This window comes from Triplophysa rosa, linkage group LG23 (genome assembly GCF_024868665.1).
Source record: "Triplophysa rosa linkage group LG23, Trosa_1v2, whole genome shotgun sequence".
NCBI lineage: Eukaryota > Metazoa > Chordata > Actinopteri > Cypriniformes > Nemacheilidae > Triplophysa > Triplophysa rosa.
The window spans coordinates 2,131,343-2,158,057 of record NC_079912.1 but is presented as its reverse complement, the minus strand read 5'-3'; the positions used below and the strand labels follow the sequence as shown (position 1 = coordinate 2,158,057).

Below are 26,715 nucleotides of genomic sequence, written 5' to 3'. Positions count from 1 at the left end.
GGGGTTAACAGATACCTTTTATTAAATGAACAAAACAAAGGAAAAACCCACGAGGGGGTATCAAACAGAAACTAAACTAAGAAACAAACAGAAAACAAAAGACTTCCCACGAGGGGGCAAAATGAAAACAAGAACAGTAAAACTAAACTAAAAGACACGACCAAACNATAGGGAAGACAAACGAGGGATAACGACATGGGGCAGGTGTGGGACATTAAACACTCAGGGAAAGATAACGAGGAAACAAGAGGAATGGGGCCAATGACAAGACACTGGAGAGAACGTATATTATTGTCAAACGGACAATAATATGTTTCTCTCCACACATAACCAAAGACTTTGTCATGGCTCTGCTACAGGACCAAGAAAAACATGACTAAGGAAGCAGAGCCATGACACAACGTAATTATGAAATAATCCTTGATTTAATCTAGATTTAGACCTAATCCTTGTTGGTGCTGTCAAATGATTAATCACGATTAATCACATCTAGAATAAGTTTGTGTTTGCAGTGCATATTAATTTTGAATTTATAAACAAATACACATAATTAAATGATTGGTAAATATAAATAAATACATGTAAATATTTCCTAAATATGTAAACATTTATGTGTATGTGTTTATAAATACAAAATTAATACGCACAGTACACAGACATTATGCAAACACAAACTATTATTCTGGATGCGATTAATCGTTTGACAGTTTATAATATAAAGGGAAGTATCACATTTAACATCATCTGTATGTATGTATGTGTGTGTGTGTGTGTGTGCGTGGGTGTGTGTGTGTGTGTGTGTGTGTGTGTGTGTGTGTGTGTGCGTGCTCACAGGAAGAGTGTTGGTCTTTATAGCTTCAGACACTTCACTGGTCCAGAAAATACAGGATGCACAGATCACGACCTGACCCGGCCACTGCAACACCCACTTCCTCCTTGGCACCTGAAACACGTGTTCGCACACACATGACACACTCATCATGTTTTACTGTACGTGTGTGTGTGTTTGTGTACCTCCGGGTACTGCTCCATTCCCTGTTTGATGATGTCTCTAATGCTGCTCAACATCGTGTTTTCAACCTCCAGAAGCCACTTTTCAACCATTCCCTAAAACACAAAACACACGTGTCTAAAACCTAATCTGACACACAGATATCATATCACAAATGTCATATGTCTCTCTCTCTCTCTCTCTCTCTGTACATTGGCTTTGACTGGGTAGATGGTCTGTATTAAGGGAACGGTCTCTTTCTCCGAGCTGATCATTCCTGTGATCTCCAGGTCTGCTGTGAACTCTAGTTTAGCGATACCCTCAAAACACTTCTTAAGATGAGGCTGAACGCGCAGAGGATCCTTCGTCTCCGACAAGATCTCCAACATCTCATCGTTAGACAGGAAGAAAAACCTAGAAGGCGAGAAAGTTTTGAGACATTGTGTTGAAATTTCTCGAAATCATTTCAATTATCACACTGATTGTTCTCTCACCGTGGGAAGAAGAGTCTCTTTTTCTCTAGGTAAGAGTTCAAGCCCTGCTGGATCTCCTCAAGGAAGGTGTTGGACTCCTGAAGGCGACGCAGCATGTTGGGCTGCTCTGTCGCCACCAGCACACGCGTGTCTTTTAACTGTAACACAACGTGCCTAGTAATGTCAGATTCTCACCCACATTGGTTAAAGAAATGTCCACAAAAAAACATTCAGACACAAGTTTAGATCTCTCCGATCAGTAATAATCCCAACAGACCGTCTCGGTGATGATGGTCCTCCAGTAACTGTCCACGATGGAGAACTTGCGTCCGTTCTCTGGCATCTGAGCGATGATGTCTTCAGAGCTGAAGATGGACTCGAGATACATCCACATGGCCTGACACTGCAGCATGGCGTCTATGATCTCCTGCATGTCCTGCTGCTTCTCCTCCCACAGCTACAGACAGACAGAACGAGACAGAGAAACATTCACAAATGACCATAATCATCATACAACAGACACAACACTTTTTCATGTAAATTATAATTGATAGTTTAAAGAATTAAACTAGAAGTTGTCTCAACATGAATCAGTGTTGTGTTTTTGCTCGTGTGTGCTGTGTGATGACACCTTTGTGTCAGTCTCGATGGGTTTGATGAACGGAGATCCTCTCATAGTCTGAGTCTTAATGATGTGATCGTCCAACAGAAGCTGAATATCATCCATAGCAGATAAAACACTCGTACCCTTTGCACACACACAAGCACATAACATAAATCAACATTTTAGTAGATTACGTTGTTTAATCTGCAACTACTAAAAGAAAAGGTCAGGCGAGTCTCAATCATGAAAAAGATCGAAAAATATATTGTAATAATAATATTCAAAGATTCAGGAAAAACCCAATATAAAAGGCATCATTCTATAAGCTTCATAATTTTAATAAATAATATACCGTATTTATGTTCATATTTTTCATTTTTCTATTATTAAAGGAATAGTTCAGCCAAACTATTTACTTGCAGGTAGGGATGCACCGATATGTAAATTTTGATAACGGATCATTCTTTAACATTGGAAACCGATAACCGATATATTGGCCGATATACAGAATCTAAATAATAATATAAAATTCCCCAAGACTGAAACAAAAGGCAAAAAGTGGACAACTGCTTTTATTTGAAAACATTGACTGCAGAAAACAAGGTAACCATTAGTTCGCTTTTTCCCCCTGAAAAGTCGGCTTCAAACAATGCATTTGTTCCTAGAATTTACACATTCATAAATACTGTCTCTACATACTGTACCTACATCAACAATGTTTTGCTAATAACAGAAAGTGAATGATCACGACAGAAAGATATTACTGTATTTAAACTGAGAGCAGCGTGCAGCTGAATGAGTTTAACCAGAGGAAATGATTACGATTTATCGGCTATAATATATTGGCCTAGATTTTATTATCGGCCGATACCGATAACATAAAAAATGACCATTTATCGGCCAATACCGATATGGCTGATAATTTATCGTGCATCCCTACTTGCAGGGTTTTTCCAGCATAGAAAAATTGGAGGTGACCGCCTCCGTCAAATTTCGTGCCACCTCAGTCTCTCGCCAAAATTATGTCGGGTGTCTTCACAAAAACCACTGCGTGTATTCAACAGACTGTCATTTGTAACTGCAGTTGCGCCGCAAATGAGGCGCTGTTTCGTTATCAGCCCAGTGAGGCGCTGAAGAGTTGTAGTACAAGAGCTAATAGGAGCTGTATTAGCTGTTTCATGGCTTTTCAGGTGAATATTGTTTGCTTTGCATCCAAGTACGTTCAATTTCTTAAAAGGTTTCTTAAATTAACGTGACGGACATCATTGTATAATGTTAATAACTGAGCAGTTGGCCCCTTGAATCAGCGTTATACACAGTAATGTACACACAGTGAGTTAGCCAGTATGAACCCACATTGCAATCAGAACGACTTGCAAACAAATGACTCCTTTGAACCGAAAATGACTCCTTTGAAACTTTTCAGTCACTAGCGAATATAAAAGATCAGTGAATCATTCAAAGCTCAGTAAACCACAAGAGAACGCAGGATGTGAATGAGCTTTGCTCATTTAGTAAGACTGGTTAATTTAGTTGGCTATTGTGGGCAAAAAAGTTAGTTGAAAAGGATAAAAGGCTTTCTGTTTGTTTAAATAAAATTTGTCATTGTCATTGTCAACGTAAATTTTTATGTTTTAATATGTAAAGTGTTTGGTTAAGCAGAGGTGGACAGTAACGAAGTAAATTTACCTGAGTACTGTACTTAAGTACACTTTTTGAGTATCTGTACTTTACTTGAGTATTATTTTTTCTGAGTACTTGTACTTTAACTTCACTACATTTGAAAGACAAATATCATACTTTTTACTCCACTACATTTATAAAAAGGTCCAAAAGTAGAAAATGGTTTCTATGCAGCGGGTTTTCCTGTGTGCGCAATTTATCTGGCTTGCGATCTGCCAGGACCTTTTACTGTTGCCAAGTATTTCAGTTTTTCTAAGCTCGCAGGTTTTCCGGCAAGCTTTGAATGGCCATTTGGCAGATTTTTTTAACGCAAATCTGGCAACTCTGGGATCTTCCCCGCTAAACTAATGTAAACGTAGGCGCTGCTACATCGTTGATAGCGCTCTGAAAAGGCAAATAGAACATTAAAAGAGGAAAAAGGCACATGTTAAAGTGTGGTGTAATCATCTGTGGGTTACGATCAGTCAAAGATCGTTGAAACATTGTCATGAAAATGATCGGCATAACGGCTAAACGGTAAATAAGCATCACATACACCTTGAGCTACACGTGCGTGTTAACTTCTGATCTGCTGCTATATCATTTAAAGCGATTTGGAGAATGAATGATGTTTTTACTGAAGTAACTATAGTTGAAGTATTCCTGTTGAAATAAAAACAATAGAACCCTGCCCAAAATACAACATAAAATGTAATGGATTTAATGGTTATAATGGGAATTGTACTATGGATACTTGTTGTCTACTTGTATGTGATGGATTCTATTGGTGGGATGGTAAATCCTATTGGAATAAAACCCAAAACACACTACAAAGAGGAATTTAATTTAAAAATCTCATTCTAATTAAAAAATTCATTGTTTTTTTTCAGCAGGGATGGTATTTGCATTAAAACCACAGTATCCACAAATTTACCATTTTCTAAATATAGGAACCATACTCCAATTAATAATCTTTAGTAAAACCACAGCAACTAAACATACCATAGTTTCATTATATTCATTATTATACTAGCTATAGTTTATGTTTGTAGTTAAATTATGGTAATAAGTCCAACAAACACATGGCTTCTACACTTTACTATTTACAAGAACCTTACTACTTACTGGTAAATTGCTGCTAAAACTGGTTAAGGGAATATACAAACACTGAAAGAATAAAAGAACACTGCTCATAAATACATATAGGCCTAGGGGGCTAATGAGGATAATTAGGCTAAATGATCATACAGGATTATATCTAAACTAAACATATGTGTGCTAAACATATAAAGCTCTTAAAGGAGTTGCTCGCTGCAAAATTTGCCCCCATTGACTTTCCATAGTAGGAATAAAAACTACTATGGAAAGTCAATGGGGGCAAATTTTTAAGTGAACTAATCCTTTAATACAACTGATACTGTGAGCTACTCAGTGTATTCAGTAGGTTGCTTCAGAGGCATAAGGTATATGACAATAAAACAATGCACAACTGACATAAAGGAAATTTACTTTTAATACTTGAGTACTTTTAAAAGCACGTACTTCTGTACTTTTACTCAAGTAAGAATCTGTCTTTACAACTTTTACTTGTAGTGGAGTAATATTTGACCAGTAGTATCTGTACTTTCACTCAAGTAAGGAAGTTGTGTACTTCGTCCACCTCTGTGGTTAAGCCACTTAAAGGTACGGTAGGCTTACACGTGTGTGTGTACAACATGTGGATGGCACCACCTCCGCCTCATTTTGAGCCAGGAAAAACCCTGACTATGTTTTTGGTAAACTATTCCTTTAAATGTAAAAGAATATATTTAATAACAATAATATAAAATATAACATCTGTAACTCTACATTATTATGCACATTTATTAAAAATAACCAAACTTGCATGGTGCACCAGTTTATTTATTATTATTTTGTATTTATAATAATATTATTATTATTTATTCTTTTTATTTGTACTTATTTTGTCTTCTCGGCATTAGTGAAAGGTCTCAAAAGTGCTAAAAAAAAAACACAATTGCTTAAATTTCTAAAGCCATCATTGGTACATTGGTCATGTTTCAGCTGACCTGTGAGAATCAAACCCAACATGAAAATAAATGACTGTAGCATGTACTTGCTTTACCGTGTCCTTATATGGAGAAAGCATTAAGTGGAGCTCCGCCCACTCTCTTTTCATTTTGTCCAGGGAGTTTTCTAGAGAATATTCTTTACTGGCTGTAGCGCCAATTTCTTCCAGCCTGCAGAAGAGAGAGAGAGAGCGTGATAACACGACCTCTCACAGAAACATAACCAACAGTAACATCACCAGGTCAAGGGTCAGACTTACTTATCGTTGTACTTGGCCAGTCCGAGCTCCACCATCTGATGCAGAGATGAGTCCCTGTCCGGTTTAACATCAACACCCACAACAGCACTGATCTGTGATAAACAAATCATACATTCAGAACACAACGAAGAAACACAGCTGATTCATTGAATCTACACCTGATATAATCCAGAGACATGCGTATTACTGATGTACCATCTCCCAGTGTCTGTCCTTTAATCCAGGATTGCAGACGGCCGTCAGAACGTGCACATGCTGTTTGAATTTATCAATCTTTTTCTTGAAGTTCTCAGCCACGCGTCCGGGTCCCGTCCGATCTGAGAAGAGCTTTGTAAGTTTGTACATGCTGCGCCACATGTTTCCTAACTCCTCTGATATAGTCTCAGCATTCAGACCCTGCAACGGACCTGAATAACACGCACGGGACACAAAGACACACGAAATCAAGTTTTGTAAGGGATTTGTAGATCACCATTTAGATGCCATGGATTTGGGTAAATTTAAGGGGAAACTTTTGAGTTCATATTGAGATCTTCAATAATATTGACTTTTGTCTCTTCTGAAACTCTTCTGAGTCCATAATAAATGTGAGTGTGTGTGCGCAAGTACATGTTGTACCATTCATCCACACATCAGATTTGGTGTGAAACTCAAGTACTGTGGTCCAGAGCTGCTCATACGGCTGTTTCTTCTCCATCAGTGTCTGTATAACAGGAAAGTCACTCTGTTGCATGTCCAGCAGCCCCTGCTCTTTATTAACATCCTGACAAACACACATAAACACATGTATATCAACCCTTACACTTCACCAACACTTCACACCCCGAATGTACGTAATTTATTTCACAAACCTCCAGCTCTTTCGCGACAGTCGCCAAACGAACGCTGATCTCATTGAGCTTCTCAACGTTGGTCTTCATCTCCTCTAAAGTCATCTTCTCTTTCACCTTAAAGATGTCAACCTCCTTTTCTATATCCTTCAGCGTCTTGTCGGTCAACTGCGTCAATCTGACAATGGAAACGTGCCCTTGTTGTCAGGTTAGTGTCACGTGTTTATGTTGTGCTTGCCGTGCGTGTCAGTGTGTGAGCACCTGTTGGTCAGATTCAATCCAGCTTTGTGTCTCTGATCGTCCAGTTGTGTTTTATTGAGCTCAAGTGAAGACAGGATCTCTCTCGGCCAGTTGATCACAGTGCTGAACAGCTTTATATCATCCGCTGTCAAGATAGATTTATTTGTCTGGATTCATGCGTGCATTTATTATTATCTGATGAAAAAGAAGTTTGTACCTGTCAGAGCTACATAGTCCAGGAGGAAGAAGAGTCGTCTGGCGGCCTCCTCGGTCTCATGACGCAGTTTGTATACGCTCACATCACTGGTGTGTTTCATGTACTGAATTAATGCCACCAGCTCCTCTGTGCAGCTCGGCCTGCTCAGGATTCTGTCCACTATCTCATCGTATCGATGACAGATGCTAGTTCACAATGACAGATCATCACGTCACTCATTGATTGATTCTGATCTCTCTTTTTCTTACTTAAAGCAACAACAGAGAGTTTTTCGACCTTAAAATAATCTCTCTAAAATTATTTTAGTGGTAGGACAACTCTTAACGAAACAAATTTTACTGCCGCTGCTACCTAAGCAGCCCTCTATCGGCTGAAATCACACTTGTAACTTTGGTGTGCGGGTAGATTCACAAGCCCCGCCCATCACCTGCTTTACGGCATACGGTATACGGTTTTACTCGGGTGAAGTTAGCCAACATCTAACAATAAGACGAAACGATCTAGTTCAACGCAAGTCTCCAAACCAAAAAAAACTAAGAGGAAAAGAGAGAGAGTGATCGGACACGAGCCCGAGCACGAATCAATATCTGACGGATTTACACTCGGTGGCGCGCGCTGAGAGAGGCAACGGGTTGCAAAACGAATGGAGACCTAACGTAAGCCTTCCTGCTACTGGATTTGAAAGTCTTATATGTACATTTATTCTTACTGTCCTGTACTTTAGAGCTTATTAGTAATTAGGCTGTGCTCAGGTTGTTTATTGGCGCACTAACGTTACTGGTCCACAATTTATAACCGTAAAGTAGACTAGAGATTATGTAATGTTGCTGGGTCTCAATAGTTACGTAGCATGATCCTGCCTCGTCACAAATTGAGTGTTATGCTTGTAAATGATGACTACCAAACCACAATACATTTTTTATGGTCAAAAGTTGCTGATTCCTTAGTTCATGCACGTAGACTAATGTTATCGGTATCTAGTTACTATGCTAGGCACTATTCCCATAGCGAGTTGAGTGCAAGTTAGTGATTGCACCTATTACACAAAGCACGCTTTTCCAAAAACATAACTAAAGAAAATTATTTGCGTTGGTTACTTAACACATTCACGTCCATGCGTTGTGTTTTGGGTGACTGCAAATGTGCTATGTAGTTAACTTTAGCACGTAAGCTGCTATGTAGCTAGCACGCTATGCGCTAACGGCTAACAACCAGCTGCTACCTCAGAATCTAGTTTGAGCTATTAGCATAGCCCAGTAGTATACCCCGCGGGAGCCAAAAGAGTGCTTTAGTGCTCCCAGTTTATGAAGTTACATGACGGTTTCTGCTTAGTCAACAAATTCACGTGTATTGCGCTGCCCACGTGGAAGCTTATACAGTGACAGTATTTACGACATTGATAACAGACAATTGCGCTTATCAACCACACGGGGGCACCATACGCCAAAGTTCTCTGTTGTTGCTTTAAAGCCAACATAATACAACATTCACACCCATGTTACAGTTGAAATCAGACATGTCTAAAACTAGAATGTTTAGCGAAAACAAAATGTAGGATTAAACTTGATTTTGATCAATGAGGAATTGACTGTAAGGTGAAAAACATATCATGTACGATATGACCGGGGTGTTGACTTTCATAAACAAATATTTGACTGTATTCTACTCTTTGATACTAAACTTATACACACAACTTTTTTATTTGCTTAGCTTTATGCTGCAGTGCATTCTGGGTATTTTCCTTTAAGGTTTGTGAAGAAAGTTTAGTCTCACCTCTTGTTAAGTCCTCTGTTCTCCTGCATAATGAATGTGATGAGGACATCTATGAGATGCCCTGCTTTGTCACACAGGTCTTGGTTGAGGTTCACCGCATCCAGGCAGAACAGTGACAGCGGAACGGTCACATGCAGGCACGCGATGTCCTTACTTAGGTTCTGCACAACTGATATTTTCTACAAGACACAGAAGAAAAAACTATTGTCAAAGTCTTTGCTTTCACCCCTGTGTTGCCTAAAAGGTTTATACAGGTATATACAAACTGTTCAAATCATTAGTTTGAAACGTGTGTGTGCTTGTATATATGGTTTACGTAAGGAATAATTGACGACGGGCCGTTCAATTATTCGAAAGTTAATGCACACCCTGAGGTGGTAATGCCGTTACACCTCGGGTGTGCATTAACTTTCGAATAATTGAACGGACCGGTAGTCAATTATTCTGCTTATACCACGGTTACCACACCACAGGACATTGTTGAAATGTTTAAATTCAATGTTTGTCATGGTATCGTCTTTAAAATGCTGTTGATGGTAGGACTACTTTCTTACGCATCTCGGAAGCTTGAGCCACAGCTATGTGGTGTGTGTGTATGAGTGAGAGAGCAAGAGACCGCGCGCACACATGCATGTTTGCAGTAATGTGACAGAAAAGCCAGTGATAATCAATTATTTGGGCTATTCCTCGTATTGTTTCTATCATCAGCAGTAAAAAAATCACGCAAACTTTTGAAAGAGTAGGTGTCATGGTTCTGCCACAAGACCAAGAAAGACATGTCGAGAAGAGGCAGAGCCATGACAGAACCTTGTGTTTCATGTGGAGGGAGGTAATTTTGGCCCTTATGGCTCGCCATACTCCCTCCGGTCTGTTCCCGCCCTCTCGTCTCCTCATTATTGCTCGTTATTGTTTCATGCCCGTCAGTTGTTCCCTCTTGATTTGTTCCCTTATTTAATGCCCTTGTGTTTTCTGTCTTGTGTCGGTTAATTTTGCCTTGTTTGCCCGTCGTCAACCTCCTGGTCTGTATTGCTGTTTTTTCTAGTTTAGTTAGTTGTAGTTTATGTCTAGTGTTTGTATTTAGTCTCGTTTAGTGTAGTTAGTCTATGTTCCTGTTACCTCTTGTTAATTTCCTTGCTGTTTTGTTGTGTTACCCCCTCGTGGGTTTTTGTTTCATGTTTTGTATTTTATTATTAATAAATAATAATGTTTGTTAACCCCTTACCCATTGTCTGCACTTGGGTCCTCTGTCCATGTTTCCCCCAGCATTCCCTGACAGTAGGTCTATCCAAATATATTTGTTATCAGTTATAGGCAGGATGAAGAGGAAAACAAACCAGTAGGCCATCAGTGTTTATTAATGCATTTTATTTTGTCGATTTCAGCATATGTATTTCTTGTTTTTGAAATGCTTTGTTTATTGAAACGAAACCGCACACGTTTCCATTAACATTAAAGATTGTCATTATAAACGTCAGATCAGGAGTAGGGTGCTGTGTGAGGTGATGTCCTGTAGGCTACACTATAACCTTTCTGTTGTTTAAACTTGGCGAAGTGATATGGAACTGTAATGCGGTCAGCAGACCTGGAACACCTTCATAGGTGTGCATTTACTGAAAGTTAATGCATACCCCATAGAACGTTTGCCAACCAATCAGATTGAAGCATTCAACAGCCCCGTGGTATAAGAGGTGTATAATGTGTGTAATGACATGTGTATAACAACGTAAACATGGTTTACGGGGACACTTCCTGTGTCCTCATAAACTAAATCGCTTAAAGGGATATTTCACTACCAAATTAAAATTCCCCCATGTATTACTCACCCTCAAGGCATCCTGACTGAATATGACTTTCTTCTGGAAGAATAATCCAGTCATTGTTAAAATACCACGTATCATTTAAAATTCCATTTAAATTTGGTAGTGAAATATCCCTTTAAAAAACTTACTAAATGATTTTTTTTAAAAGAAAAAAAATGCCAAAGGTTTTCTGTGATGGTTAGGTTTAAGGGTAGGGTTAGGGAACAGAGTATACAGTTTGTACAGTATACAAATCATTACGTCTATGGAGAGTCCTCGTAAACCATATATACAAGTATGTATGTGTGTGTGTACGGTACCTTAGTAAATGCCTGCAGTGAGTGCTTAGCTTTAAGGAACTCCATTATGTCTTGTACATCCAGTGCTTCACTGTAGGTCTTGTATACATCCACATACCTACAGTGCACAACATATCACACATTCACTACAGTGTCATTTGACTCATGAGTTGTGATTCTCCAAATAATACTGAACCTCTGAGGTCCGATGGTGTTCCTCTCAAAGATCTCTCTTGCTCTGTTCATGATGTCCAACACAAATGTCTCATCGGGTCTCACTGACCACAACATGATAGAGTCTCCAATGTCTGGGAACAGCTTACACTCCACCTGTAGAGAAACACAAACACACATGTGGATTCACACACACATTTTCTGACCCAGTCTACATGCACAGATTCACTGATTATTATGGCAGCTAGTGGTGTTTTGGTTGTGAATGAATCTGCTTCTATTGTTTTTTATTCATTTTTGGAAATGAAATCTAAAAAGCAACCACATGGATCATGTGCTCACAAACATTAACTACAGGACAAGCAAAAGGCATAAAAGTGTGGGCTTTAAAAACAAGAGAAATCATCGGAAAGCTATGTATATTTTTTATGTACCCGTGGTATGTCATGTGCGCTGGTGATGATCTTTGTAAACGCTTGCTCTATGAGCTCCCAGCAGCTCTGCAGTGAAGGTTCAAATGTGATTCTGGGATCCTCGAGTCTTAACTTCACCAGTAACACCGGACGCTGTGCGTACTGGAGTTCATCAAAACACTCGCCAAAATCATTACCATCCTGACAGAAACACACAAACACACACAGAATAAAAACACAAACATTTAAATATCAAAAAAGATCTATCTCTTACATCTGACTGAATGATTTATAAAGACACAGATTGGAATATCAGATTAATTTTGATCTGACAATAATACTTTGTTCATAATTACTGTAGATGAACAAATGATGAAAGAACATCATTTATTGACTGCTAGGGTCTGTTTAGGTCATAAGCCAGTCTATGCAGTACTGTACATTACAGTCATTTGAAGCCTGTCTATATCTGTATACAGTACTCAAACACACAATGTTGGTTACAGTATTTACAGTCTGGAACACAGAGAGTATCAGATGTTACTGGACCTCATACCTGATGCAGCTGGAGAAACTGCAGCAGGTCGTGCAGTGATGCAATCACCAGACTTCGCAGCTGGAGTGACATCAGCGCAGCCACACAGTTCAAGAGCTCACAGATATTCACAGGAGCAACGCTTGCTTTCTTTGGCACCAGTGGCAGCCATGCGTCTGCAAAGTTCTCGAAGAGAGAAACACAGTGCGGCAACCAACTGCACAAACACAACAGAGAACAATGTCCCTTTATTATAATAGAACATTCTGCTCTTTTCTTTTACTGATTAGTAGAAATTTACAGGAGCAATGTGGAGATTTTAGTGGCAACTAGTGGTGATGTTGTGAATTGCAACCAACTGCTCACTCCATCCCCCTCCCTTTCGAAGCACTATGGCGGCTGACACAGAACTAAGATGTCATCACGTTAACGTATTTATGAAACGCGTTCTGTAGAGCAGTTTGTCCGTTTAGGGCTACTGTAGAAACAACATGGTGAATGTAAGGGGACCCGCGGTGTACAGTATGTAGACAGAAATAGCTCATTCTAAGATAATAAAAACATAACGCATCTTTATGTAAGGTCTTTATACACCTCTGAAAACCATCTTAAACACTTCTCTTTCAAATACTTTATGTGGTCCCTTCAGCAAAAAAAGAGCAACTTCTGTGTCATTATCTTCACCCAACAGAACTGCAACAAAGATTTTGCAAAGTTTTCCCAAATTTACCCTTTAGTCATTATTTATTGCACAAACAAACTGATCCCATCTCACCCTAAACTTACCATTTATATTTAGTCATTTAGCAGAGACTTTCAACCAAAGCGACTTACAAATGAGGCAAGTTATGTCAGACTGTTGTCTCTTAACAAAACTGGCATGCAATATTTGAACACATTTCGATTTCTTGCTGCTGTATATTTTCTAAATACAAACACATTGTTTGTTGTGGCAGCTCCATTGACGCCAGGCTTGTTAAAGTTGCTCATAACTTCCTTGTTGTTTAAAACCCTCATTCAAGAGTTTAAAGGCTTTTATTGTGTGCGTGTGTCTGGGTAGCTTGACAAGACCATGGATACAGAACGAGGAACAAAGGTCTCCAGGGTGAAGAGAACGATTCAAACAAAACCACACTCAGACACACACACGCACGCACGCACGCACGCACACACACACACACACACACGTATTCAAACACATCAACACTCCAGAAGAGACACACTGTGTGACAGCATTAGCACTATTGACTGCAATAAAAAATACAAGCAGACACATCATCAAAAAAGACAACAACGAGTGAATTTGTTTTTGTGACCTGCAGTCTTTTCATAACACTGCTGCTGTTTTCTGCAGATCTATATTTATAGTTTTGTGACAGCGCTGCTCTTCTATTGAATTTGTGGAGAGCTGTAATTACAGAACGAGATTCAGGTGACTACAGTGGAAGGTTTAGAGAGTTCACACAGAACATGAGAATGGAACATACAGTCACAGCTCATATATCATGTGTCTCACTGTACCACCATTCAATCTTTCCTGATTCTCTTACCGCATCACGTTCATGTTATTTACACCACGCAAACCAACAAATGAAACAACACACATTGTCTTTTTGTCCCTTTATACAACATACAGTACATGTACAGAATGGCTCTTACGTGTTAAGCAGTTCATTTCGGGTGCTTTGGCACTTGTTGCGCACCAACGTCTCAAATTCAGCCGGCAGGAGAGGAAGATCAGCGGAGAGAAGATCCTCCAAGCGCACAAACCTCAAAGAGGAGAAGCTGCAGAGACGCAGACATACAGAAGATGATTAGGAAAGGGAGTGTGATGTATAACATGATGGGATGTGTGATCCTGACCTGCTCATCCAGAGCTTCTGTATATGACGCAGCATTGGGTTCAGGGTGTAGAGGTTCTCCTTAAGCCAGCTATGAGTCTGCTGATAGCTCTCAGACCAGGGAACTGGCGCACGGATGACAAACGTTGGAAAGAGTTTGGGAACGGCGGAGATTGACAGACGCACTTTCTCCTCCGGATCTAGCAGGATATAATCGACTGTAATACAAGCAAGACATTCATGAATTCATAACAATCCTAGATAATACAGTAACATGAATTAGATGACAGTTTCAAACACTGAATGTTTGAAACCAACCATTTAGAGGAGATAATGCTGTAAATAAAGTCCATTTTATGAACATTACTTGGAACGCAAAGTCATTTCTACAGAATAAACTATTAAAGGAGTCATATGACGAATATTATGGTTTGTTTTAGATGTAATGTAATGTGTATACACGATTTAAGGTTAAAAAACGCTGTATTTTCCACATACCGTGCATGTTTGTATCTCCTCTTTGCTCCGCCTCTCTGAAATGCGCAGATTTTTAACAAAGCTCATCGCTCTGATAAGCGAGGTGTGCTATGATTGGCCAGTTAACCAGTGCGTAGTGATTGGTCGAATACTGCAAGCGTGTGACGGAAATGTAACGCCTCTTACCATATTTGGAACATCAGGTAATTTTACGTGTCCAATACATGCATGGGCAACTTATAACACACCAAAGACATAGAAAAACACGTGTTCGCGCCATATGACCCCTTTAAAGGGATAGTTCACCCGAAAATGAAAATTCTATCAACATTTACTCACCCACCGATTGTTCCAAATCTGTATTGTTGTTCTGCTAAACACAGAGTTTAGCATCTCGTCCCCCATTTACTGCCATAGTAGGGAAAATAAATACTATGGGAGTCAATGGGGGACGAGATCTGCTCAAATACTGACATTCTTCCAAATATCTTCCTTCGTGTTTAGCAGAACAAAGAAATTTATACAGGTTTGGAACAATCGGTGGGTGAGTAAATGGTGACAGAATATTCATTTTTGGGTGAACTATCACTTTAAAGCATTTATTCACTTAATGTACAAATCACAAAGCTGCACTATCCATTCTAGAATGTGTTCTGTGTCATACCGATGCTCTTGCGGAGGCTGAAATCATAATCTCTCTGGACCTCCTCCAGATGTTTCCGCATCCTCTGCATCTTCCTCTCGTCGCCGTGGAAATGGCTGGGCACCAACTGCAGGATGTTGCTGATTTGCTCTTGTGGCTGGGGGGCCAACATGTGACCATAAATACCCTCATGAACATAGTACGTGTACCTCTAAGAGAAATCAAAAGGACAAGAGACTAAATTAGTTTGGATGGACGGATGGGAGACGGGTGGGTGGAACTGACACTGACCTCTAACTCTCTCTCTGTGGGCTCTCCCTTATTTTTTAGTCCCTCTTGATGCCGCATAATGTCAAGTTGCTGACTTGGTGACAGAGGTGGCCTTTTAGAAATGTCAGCAAATCTATCGACAAGGTCTCTGCTGTAGGATTTAATAAACAAATATGGATACATTGACTAAAGATGTGTGTGGTTGTGTGCGTGTGTGTGAGACATCACTTTTACCTTTGCGTTCGGGCTGTAGGTAGTCTCCTGACACCCCTCCCCACACCCGAGACATCACAGTGCACTGACAGAAAGTTAAAGTGGGACACATTGAAAGAGTTTGTGTTTGTGGTCAATGATCAGTATTACTGTGTCAGTAAGTTTCTACACAAACAGGGCTCTAGAGTGCGACCAATTTGGTCGCACATGCGACCTAATTTCTCAATGGTGCGACTAAAAAAAATCAGAGGTCGCACCGGTGCGACCAGCCGTTCGAGGGAAAAGAGTCTGTGAAAGTCTCCCTTTGGTTCAACAACAGACACATTAGGCCTATATCGTGGTCTAAACCAATCAGAGATAGTGAAGGGCGGATCCCCTCTGATTGGCCGTGGTCCAGATATTCCTGTACATGTGTGTACGTTTGAAAATGCTGTGCTGCAGTCAGACAGAGAGAGAGGTGAGTAGCCTATAGGCCCGTCAGATAAACAGAGTGGATGTAGCCGCGGATGATGAGAGAAGATGAAAACAACGATTAACAACTTTTTCGTTAAGAATGTTAAGTTATGTCCTGATCCGTCCGAAATCATAACCAATGCTCTGACACACTAGACTGCGACTAAATGATCTCATTTTGCGACAAATTTTCTTGCCAGTGCGACAAGTTTTTCTTAATGGTCGCACCGGTGCGACTGTCAAACTGATCAATATATTATTTTTGCGTATTATAAATTTAATGCGCAGAAATGTTATATTGCGCAAGCTGCGCATTCAGTCACTAATTTTCGTCTCCCCTCCTTCAACCATTCACTTATATATCAGTGCCCCGCCCCCAAAGACGTAATTCGCGGGTTACGGGTAAGTGGCGAAGGACCGAAAGAGCAGACGAGTGAAGCGATTAATCTTGCAATTTAAATAAATATACAGAATACAAGAATTTCCCCTGCTATGGTACAAAACAGCAAAGAAAACGAAATGTGTTGCGAGTATTGTATGCATGTGAAGCTAATGCAGGAAACATGTGTTTAAACTATTGTATAAAGATCTCTAACAATACTGCAAAGCATACAAAACGTTATACATCACGCTAAATACTATTTATTTGTAAATCGCTATTTATAGAAGCCAAACGTGTATCAATGCAGCTTTCATGAAGAATAATCACTAAAAGCCTTCAGGTCTCGCGGGTTGTTTGAGATGCGCGCGCCCAGAGAGTCAGAGCACAAAATACTAAACGAAGTTCTCTTTCACGCCTTCTTACTCTGAAACGGACATATTAACACAAAATAACCTAAAAATTCCCATATTAACAAGAAACCTTGTAAAGGTATTCAGTTTGTTTCGTGACCAAACAGTTGGGAAACAAAACACGTGTTCCAGTATATTGCGCGAGCTCTTAAAGGGGCAGCAGAATAATAAAGATCTCTGTTTATAATGTTCATCAAACAACAACAGACGGGCCCAAACACACTCACTGATGTTAAAGGAACTGTGTTCTCTTATAGGAGTCGTTCACAACAAATAAAGGAAGAAAGTAGCTTTAAGAAAGACGTGCTGTTTTGAAAGAGAGTTTACATATACAATAAAAATAATTCAATCATAAACAATGATTTGTATTAATTTCTAATTGATTTATTAATGTATTAAACACATTTTAATGAAGTTTTAGTGATTTTTTTTCTTATCTCACCCCACTACTCTGGTGCTATCAAATTAAGGGCTAGTGGCACCAACTGAATAACTTTGTAGCACCAGTGCCACCTCTCTCAAGTGTTAGTCTAGAGCCCTGCTTTCTTGTAGAATTGTGCTTCAAATAAAGAACTTTATGTTGACCAGATTGTTAGTTAATCATTTACAAGTCAATATTGCCTATATGGACAGCGATTTTAAAAAAGTGAACTTGTAAAACTGCGGTGTTAAATGCGATGCGGTCGAAAATTTGGGTGNAGATTTTAATGTTTCATATCTGAACATGAAACACAGAGGAAGAAAAGGAGTACAAGCTAAAGTCACAATCCTACCTCCTAGAACTCACTCCTCTGCAAAAAAGGAGTGATAAACATAAATACAAACTGTTCCTCAAACTTTAACAAAGGTTATACAACAATGGGAAAAATAACAAGAATGCTTTGTTTACATGAGGCATTGTGGGAAATGAGGTGACAGATCAATGATTTCCTTGAACAAAAGATGGAGAATGTTTTTACCTGTAGAGTGATCTTCCCTGTATGGTTGTCAGGTTTGAAAAGACAGAGAGATCTTCCATCTCTTCAGGCCAAGACTGAACACTCAAAATATCTAGCAAGGGCATAGAAATGTGAGTTAGACAGTGTATAGAGAGTATATATACACACACACAGCATCTCACTCACACACACACACACACACACACACACACACACCCCCACACACACACACACACCTGATAGAGTTTAGAGGGCTCCTGGGATGAAGGTTGGGGGCGGAGTCTAGGGAACACCCCAGAAACATGTGTATCTGCATCTTTATTCATCTATGAAAAAACACATTTTTAAGCAATTTAACATTTTATTTTCTGTGCATATCTCACACTATATATATAATCTTTACAGTGATTGATTATCATTTATTTTAAAAACTAGGGGGAAATAAAAAGTTATTGTTAAAATGACACTTTAAAACTGTATAAATACATTTGGTACGCATAAGCCATCTAAAAACGTTGTTTTTTGTTATTAGAGATGAATACGCACAATTTATGATAGCATTGTTAAGATTTACTGTCTATTCTGGCAGCTCAGTGTCATTCCTAAGTAGACAAGCTTACTATGACAGCTGCCTATGTCCAAATAGTCTAGGTAACTGTCACACCAAGGCTCGTGATGCCCATTCTTCCTACCAGGCAGCTGACTTTGAATCTTTGAACAGGCAAGTAGACTATGTAGACAGCTCACTATGCTGTCTAAAAATGGACCTATACACACAGAAAGTTCACAATAACGCTGTCTGGACAAGCAGTTCATTCAATAAACACCTGTAATATTGTATTCGTGCTTACCGTATCGTTTCATCGTTTTCATATATTTGGTATTTATTAAAAAACTATGTATTATACAGAAAATGCGTTAGACGGGTTAAACAGTCTTACCTTTACTTACTCTTCATATCCGATCAATATTCCTGAAAAAAATCAATCATAAACGGATTTATTTACCACACATAAGGCGCCGTATTACCGCGACAGCCGTTGGTTTTGACGTTTCAAATCGCGCACCATCGTAACGTCCCGCGTCGTCAATATAAACAGTTTCTGCACGCGCTTTACTTTACATGGTTACCTACACATCAGCTGTTTGTTGAGCTGCCTGGCATACATACATAAATAAATACTTAACTTATAAACACAAGAATATGTAGGCTATATTAAAACAAAACGTTAGATCATCGAAAACAATGAAAAGTATTACAATAATTAAAAAGTAAAAATAGTTGTAATTTATGTTGTAATGCCATACAGTGGACACACAGCGTCACTGTTTCACTGAAATCTTTAAGTAACATTGGATGAGAACACCGGTCTTCACAGTTTCTGAATAATTCAGCGAGACGTGCCTACTTATGTCTATGTTCAAATTGCTCAAATATTATTCATGTTTATTTTATATACACATGGTTCACAGTGCTTAGCTGTATACTGAATATTAAATCTAATGTTGATCCCAGGAAAAGGGGGCCAGGCTGAAGGTCCAGCTAACCACCAGAAAGTTTGGTTTTCCAGCATTATGTTCTCATCACTTACGTAACAATTTATGCCTAAATATTATCTATAAAAGCGCAACTATAAAGCCCTGAACAAAAAGCCCAGAGTGAATAGAGTATACACGCATTTACTTAAACTTTTTGGGAACATTTTTAAATGGTCTTAAATGTCTTTATCTTAAAGACCTTATAACATAAAAAGCGAGTGTTTTGAGGCCATCTATATGCTAGTGTATTTCTAAGTTTTACAATGCATTGCATTGTTTAAAAGCAGCTTTACATAAAAAATAAGACACAAAAGAGGAAAATTTAGCGAAGGGTACAAACAGAGAGGACCATCCTAATAAAAGCAATGTTTGTGATAACATTTACTTTTATCAGAAATCAACTTTGCCTCATATATCAACTTAACAGAACAAGTTCAAATTTGTTCGTAAAGAAATGCAGAATCCTTGTCCCACATAATGGTCACTGGACCCCTGCAATTCCTTACATAATAAAAGTCCCTCCGAGTGCCCTCTCTCCTTGCCCTGATTTAGATCTAATTATAGACACTTGTAACCAGCAGATACAATGCACTGTTTTTAGCAATGTGTATTATTTATGTATATATATAAAACACACTCTTACTGTACATGCATGTGTGTTTTGAGGTCACGCTGCTTAACTCTCGAAATAAACACCACAGAACTGGTGGAAGAAACAAGAAGAGACAAGAGTCATTTATCACCAGTCCTCTACAGACCAATCACCTATAGTAAAGATTGCAGTATTTAAACAGAAGAGAGAGAGAGACTGTATATGTTTCTGGTAAATCCTAACGATGTTCCAGGTTTTGTCCGCTCAGCATTTATTTCTCACTGTAACCACCTGCATGCCGCTGAAGAGAATTTAAAGACATAATTGATTATTCACAGATTTCCTATTCACCTACTTTCACTAACACACAAAAGGTCATCGGTAGAAGTGATCAGACACGTGTAAGTAATCCAGGAGACCCAGATCAATTAACTTCAGCCCTGTCAACATCAAATAAGCATGACTTCTGTGTTTACTCCTTTCACATGTCGAAACAAAGACGTTGGATTTCTTTCAGTCGAGCTTCACAACTAGAGACGGGACTAGATTACACCATAGATTACACTGGATCACACACGCCCGTCAAAGCGACACTGACCGCCGCCACGCGCCATCGAATCACGCAGCGAGACCGGGAACGTGTATCAGATGTTCAACTAGTAAAGAGCATTGCAAAGGTTATGGGTTTGATCCCCAAAGATGCTTGCCAGATCACGTACCACAATAAAATGCTATATTGTGTGATGTAGAACATGATAACACATCAGTTCTTGAAATAGAAACGGTTATGAGTGGGAGAGAGAGAGAGAGCAGTATGTAATTAGATGACTAAAGACTTAATTGTCTTTCGTCTCTAAAGACATTTAGAACACACTGCTGTTTCAGCGTGCAAATACAAAAAGACACATTCCGCTGCTCTCCCTCTCTCTCTCTCTCTCTTTATACAGTGAGAGAGTCAGACACTCTTTGTTACTGTGCTACACTAATAACTTTAACTGATTTCTTAAACGCTCTCTCTCTCGGGACAGATCCCTCCAGGGCTATTAAACTGAAGGGGCTTTCAAACCAAATCTTTCTGTGTGTTTGAGTTCCGCAGGGATTGTATTTAATCGCTTTATTTAAGAAGTACACCTTCATCTCTCGAGATCCAGAACAGCAATTCCGTGTCATCATTTACTTGTAATATTAAGTATAATATTAGAAAGTAAAATTACAGATGAGATCGCTTTAATATCTCCGTTTTTTTTCTCCTAGATATCAATGAGATTAAATGGAGAGCAAGTGTCTCAGATGTTTCTCCTGAGAAAAAGAGCCAGAAATCTCACAAATGGGTCTGTCATTAGAGTTTCAGGAGAGATGTCAACAATGTGTCAAACTGAGCTCAGATTTGTCAAGTCTGCAATCGAAAGTCAATATTATTGAAGATCCCAATATGAACTCAAACATTTCTCACCAAATGTACCCAAATCTAGATTATTTCTGAGCTATGAAAGAGCAATAACACTTTGCTCTGGGATGATCAAATTAAACCTTCTGAGTTTTACTATATTCCCAGACCTATAGGAAACCTTAAAGTGGCTTCATTTGAAATTCACTTTAAGGGAACCTATTATGCCCAAATTTACTTGTTGATTGTTGATTTAGTTGCTGTGAATCTCACGTCATCTATAAGAGCCACAGGGTTCAAATCGCAAACAAGTCCCCAATTACACTACACCTGAGATCAGTGGGCGCAGGAGTGTGTGACAAGCGCTCCGTCTGTAGTTTTACACACAACGTGAACATTCATGTAACCTGATAATGACATGAAATATGAACACGCTCACATACCCCGTCTCCCCCAACACACACACATGCGCATTGAATATTAATGCATCATGCTTTTCTTGTGGATTGGATGTAGACATGCGTGTGTGGTGTATGACACATGATCATCGCAGAGACGGGCTGATCTTCTCTGAGACGTTTCAAACTCGACTGTCTGTGATATCACCCGCAGTAGTGGTGTAAATTAAAGTAGTGACAGATCGTAAGTGCTTTTTTGTTAATTACGGTTGCATGTGTGTGTGCGTGTGTTTGTGTGTACGAGCGATGGAAAACTCATTAATGGGTGAGTTAATATTTGATGCGTGTTCTGCTGGTTTAGTTTACAAGTTGAGTGGGTCGTTGTGGTGATGAGGAGAGTGAGGAATAGGAAGCCGTCGCCGCGGTCGCCCAGTGAAAGTGAGAGAGGTGAACTAGAGGAGACCAGCGCTTTCATTAAGAAAGAAATGGAAAAAGTTCGCCAAAGCCAGAAACCTCTAACATGTGTGTGTTGTGTACATGAATAAAAAAAATGATTTTTATACAAAATGTTGACGATATTGAGAAACAAATCCTAAAACATGCTAATGACTAAAGTATGCTAACGAAAAGCATAACGTCCAATGATGCCTGAAATAGTCTTATAGTTTGTGTGTGTGTGTGTGTGTGTGTATCTGTACAGTACGTGGAGCGTGTTTGTGGCAATATGGGTCATCAGTGTGTGTATAATAAAAGTATAATAAAAAAAGATGTTTAGTATTCTTCCCCCCCCCCAAAAAAAACAGGATTACCTTGATAACAACTTTTCAAAAGTATCGATGGAATAATAAAACAAGTTAAAAGATCTTTACACATCAAGTCCCAAAATAAAATTTGCTGTCCCTAAAAATCCTGTTTCAGTGAATATGTCACATTACACAGGTAAAATGGGTCATGTTTTAAAAAATACAGGTGTTGTTTCTGAAAACTGCTAAAACGTTCTAACTTTGTATAGCACTTCTCCATAAGATGAATTACTTTATTTTTTTTCTCACTGTTGTCACTTGCAAACTGCTTGACTAAAACATTTAAAGTAGCAGCATGACCAGCCTGATCTCACAAAACTAGTTTACAAGGTGGCTAATTTGTATAAAATTGTACATACAAATTAGTGAATCGAGCAAAAACACGATTATTAGCAAAAAAGCCATATCGAAGCCCCTCCCCTCGTGCCCTCCCGTAATTCCAATGAGATTGTATAATTTCATATAGATTAGCCACTTCATGAAATAGTTACAAATAACTGTGAGATTTTGTTGGCATGACATCATCATGCTACATGTTTTTTTAACGTGACATAGCAATACAATTCTGTCTTTGAAGCACTATGGAGTACTAGCACATTACTTCATCTTCTTTAAATCGTTCAGCATAGTTTCTGAAAAGTACTGTACCATCCACATTCGATTTGTTAATTAAGGTTTTTCCATCCCAAAAGAAACATCACATCAGCTCTCCTCCGTCTGCTGACATTCCCTCCTGAAACACACACTCATTCAAGGTCAAAGGTCATCACAGTCATTAACACTAAAAGAAAACTGAAGGGTCTCCTTACACGGTCCATGACCTCTGCAGGCGGACCTGTCCCCATACAGCCCGAAATCCAAGAATCGCTCAGCCCTTCACCTCAAACAACACAAACACTTTAAGAGCTGTCAAGCCCATAAAACTCTACATTGATCATAAAAGAAAGTAAGAGAGAGATGGAAAGAGAAAAGAGAGAGATAAAGGTCTTTAAAAGCTCGCAGCGCTCCCGGTTTCCTCTCGGGAATGACAGTCCTAATGCAGAATGACATGCACTCTCTCTCTGTGAAGAAACGACACGAGCACTGAATGAGACGTCCAGTCACTTGACGCTGACTAACACAGACTCCTGTAAAGCACTGAAAAATAAGTGAAATAAGTTACGTAATAAACTGAAGGGGTAATATGGTTGAACAGAAGTGTTACATGCTTTTAGTAAAAGTGATCAAGATTACATTTTTTTTATTTCAAATACTTCAAATACTTGGTACAGCAGTATTTGTGTAGTAAATGTATATACAGTATTGTGATGTGAACGTGTGTTTGTGAGCATCAGGTGTGTGAACTGTGGGGTGTAGCAGCTGTCATTAGTTCCCCTGGTGAAGGTGGATCAGACGTGTAACCATAGAGATCGTAATGAGAGAACAGTCTGCAACACATCAGATTTGGGTTTTATATGGGAGTTATGCAGTAATAAAATGCAACACATTTACATTTATACTGTCGCAAAAATAAACTTTATCAATTGGAGGAAACACTTCTCATATTTAGTGTTGTTCATGTAGAAAGTCCAATTAAAACTCAATGGTATTTTCACTCAAATTCATTTGTTACTGTATAAGCCAAGTTAGGTGCCAACAAGACTGCAGGTTGAGGTCAACTTTGAAATCCATAAACAAAACTATGAAACATAAAAGAAAATCCAATTCAGACTGGTAAAAATGAACAGAACGAGAAATCACATTTATATATATTTTTAAAAATCACAAACATTACAGTTAGTCAATGTCATTATATCATTATTAATTTGGACTCTGGTCACTATTTGAAGGCTAAACAGTATTAAACTAGTATATATTTCTTTTTTATGACAGCAGTTTAAAGTTATAGCTGCCTAAATCTTAGTTTGTTGTCTGATATCACAAAATGAGACTCAACAAAATCATACCTAAACAGTTTTTTAAACAAATGTAAATAAAAAAGCACAACTAATAGGCTAAAAAAATGTACTTATCCACTAATTTACTTAGAAACTATTACTAAAAAAGTCACTGACTGCAGCTGTGATGTGTCAGAGGAGAACTGGCCCTCCTGGCTGGGGCTGAAGTTTTTTCTCCATTTATTCATCATTGGAGTTTTGGTTCCTTGCCACCATTGCTGTGTTGGCTTGCTCACCGGGAGACTGCTGATATAAGATTATCTTCTGCACATTCCATTAACATTGCTTTTATTAGGATGGGCCTCTCTGTTTGTACTCTACACACACATTTTTTATATGTAAAGCTGCTTTGAAACAATGCAACGCTGTAAAAAGCGTTATATAAATAAACTTGACTGGACTTAAAGCGCCCTTGCAATGGTGTTTCATGCATTGTGAGTTATTGACGATGTCAAACGTGTTGTCATCTCATGCTTGACATGGTCAAAAAACAAGTTGGACGTATGGCGTAGTATTTCTGTGCTCGATACACTCCCCCAGCGTTCGTACAGGTTTCGGAAATGTTTTTTCGAACATGAAAATCCGTTTCGTAACAACTTTTCTTAATCCCTTATTGGACAATTCTCCCGGAAAAGCACGCGGCACGCTTCAACCAAGGAAGCGGGAGAAAGAGTCACTTTCACTTGCGTGCAGGAGAGAAAGCACACGTTCGCGAAGTTCAGCTGTATTTGTTTGTTCACTGCATTTGGGTGATGAATGTTATATAAACGGTGGATATAACGCTGGATTTGGAGATCGTTTGAATCTGATAGATGGAACGGCGGTCCCAGCGATAAAAAATGCCGGACATAAACCACATGCGGTAAGTGAAACCGATGTCCCTCCCACATGCGTCGTATGTTTTCGGAAATAATCGTACAGCTGTATCTGTCTTTCATAAATGTGATCAAACTAAAGTCTCTACAGATATTGGAAGGGTGCGATACTATTCTGTAAGTACTCAAGATTAACATGAGATATGCAGAAACTGTCTGAGATACGGCCGCTTTAATTATTTTAATCATTTGTTACAGGTGTTCAACAGATGATCGGAAATTCAGAGAATTTCGCACAAGTTTGCCACTAACACACCTGAAGATGAAAGCCTGTGATATGATCTGATCTCGGTGTTTGTACTGTATGTCTGATCCTAAAGCACTCATCATAATTTGCCTTTCAGCAGCAACAGTCATTGTTTTTTTTTAATTATTTTTATTGAGATAACTCATGATAGCAAAATGCAGAAATATTTACAGAAATATTCTGATCTCTTTTACATGTTGATGATTGCGTTTTTCCATCTTAAGAATATATCTAAACTACGTCATATGCTGTCAATCGCAGATGCAGAGAAGTTAATTCATGCATTCATGACATCAAGACTAGATTACTGTAATGCACTGTTAGGTGGTTGCCCTGCAGGCTTATTACAAAAACTCCAATTGGTCCAAAACGCGGCAGCTCGAGTTCTTACACGTACAAAAAAGTATGAACATATTAGCCCGGTTCTGTCAACCTTGCACTGGTTACCTATAAAGCATCGCGTTAACTTTAAAATCTTGCTTATTACCTATAAAGCCTTACATGGTTTAGCTCCTCAGTACTTGAATGAACTCCTTTTGTATTACAGTCCTTCACGTGCATTACGCTCTCAGGCGTCCTGTCAGTTGGTAATACCTAGAATTTCAAAATCAAGTGCAGGTGGTAGATCCTTTTCCTATCTAGCGCCTAAACTTTGGAATAGTCTTCCCTGCACTGTCCGGGAGGCAGACACACTCTGTCAGTTTAAATCTAGACTAAAGACGCATCTTTTTAATCTTGCATACACTACTCTTCCATAATATAAATCTTCAGAGGGTTTAGGCTGCATTAGTTAGATCAACCGGAACCAAAAACACAACTGATGTACTTGTTGCATCAAAGAGTACAGAACAGTACTCTACTCTCAGCCAGTCTTGTCTCATTGTTCCAAGGTTACCACAGCGAGCAGGATGCAGTTCATGGCCTGACCTGATGGTAGAGCGGAGAATGGGAAGTGGGGACCTGACAAGAGC

General features: G+C 39.0%; 1 protein-coding gene across 1 annotated transcript in view; it reads right to left on the bottom strand.

Annotated features, from left to right (window-relative positions):
* Positions 1 to 18,924, bottom strand: part of dnah3 (dynein axonemal heavy chain 3) — a 38,630-nt gene extending 19,706 nt beyond the window's left edge. Inside the window, exons 1-24 of the mRNA XM_057323409.1 lie at positions 18,918 to 18,924; positions 15,805 to 15,868; positions 15,592 to 15,721; positions 15,322 to 15,511; positions 14,203 to 14,398; positions 13,999 to 14,124; positions 12,361 to 12,556; positions 11,826 to 12,005; positions 11,414 to 11,547; positions 11,239 to 11,335; positions 9,120 to 9,298; positions 7,347 to 7,531; positions 7,151 to 7,274; positions 6,911 to 7,067; positions 6,678 to 6,822; positions 6,255 to 6,466; positions 6,060 to 6,151; positions 5,856 to 5,970; positions 2,096 to 2,212; positions 1,742 to 1,921; positions 1,486 to 1,622; positions 1,204 to 1,405; positions 1,015 to 1,107; positions 833 to 943 (exon numbers count right to left, since the gene is read on the bottom strand). Of these exons, the coding sequence (XP_057179392.1) occupies positions 833 to 943; positions 1,015 to 1,107; positions 1,204 to 1,405; positions 1,486 to 1,622; positions 1,742 to 1,921; positions 2,096 to 2,212; positions 5,856 to 5,970; positions 6,060 to 6,151; positions 6,255 to 6,466; positions 6,678 to 6,822; positions 6,911 to 7,067; positions 7,151 to 7,274; positions 7,347 to 7,531; positions 9,120 to 9,298; positions 11,239 to 11,335; positions 11,414 to 11,547; positions 11,826 to 12,005; positions 12,361 to 12,556; positions 13,999 to 14,124; positions 14,203 to 14,398; positions 15,322 to 15,511; positions 15,592 to 15,721; positions 15,805 to 15,868; positions 18,918 to 18,924 (3,369 nt within the window). The remainder of the gene's footprint in view (positions 1 to 832; positions 944 to 1,014; positions 1,108 to 1,203; positions 1,406 to 1,485; positions 1,623 to 1,741; positions 1,922 to 2,095; positions 2,213 to 5,855; positions 5,971 to 6,059; positions 6,152 to 6,254; positions 6,467 to 6,677; positions 6,823 to 6,910; positions 7,068 to 7,150; positions 7,275 to 7,346; positions 7,532 to 9,119; positions 9,299 to 11,238; positions 11,336 to 11,413; positions 11,548 to 11,825; positions 12,006 to 12,360; positions 12,557 to 13,998; positions 14,125 to 14,202; positions 14,399 to 15,321; positions 15,512 to 15,591; positions 15,722 to 15,804; positions 15,869 to 18,917) is intronic.
* Between the last annotated feature and the right edge of the window lie 7,791 nt (positions 18,925 to 26,715).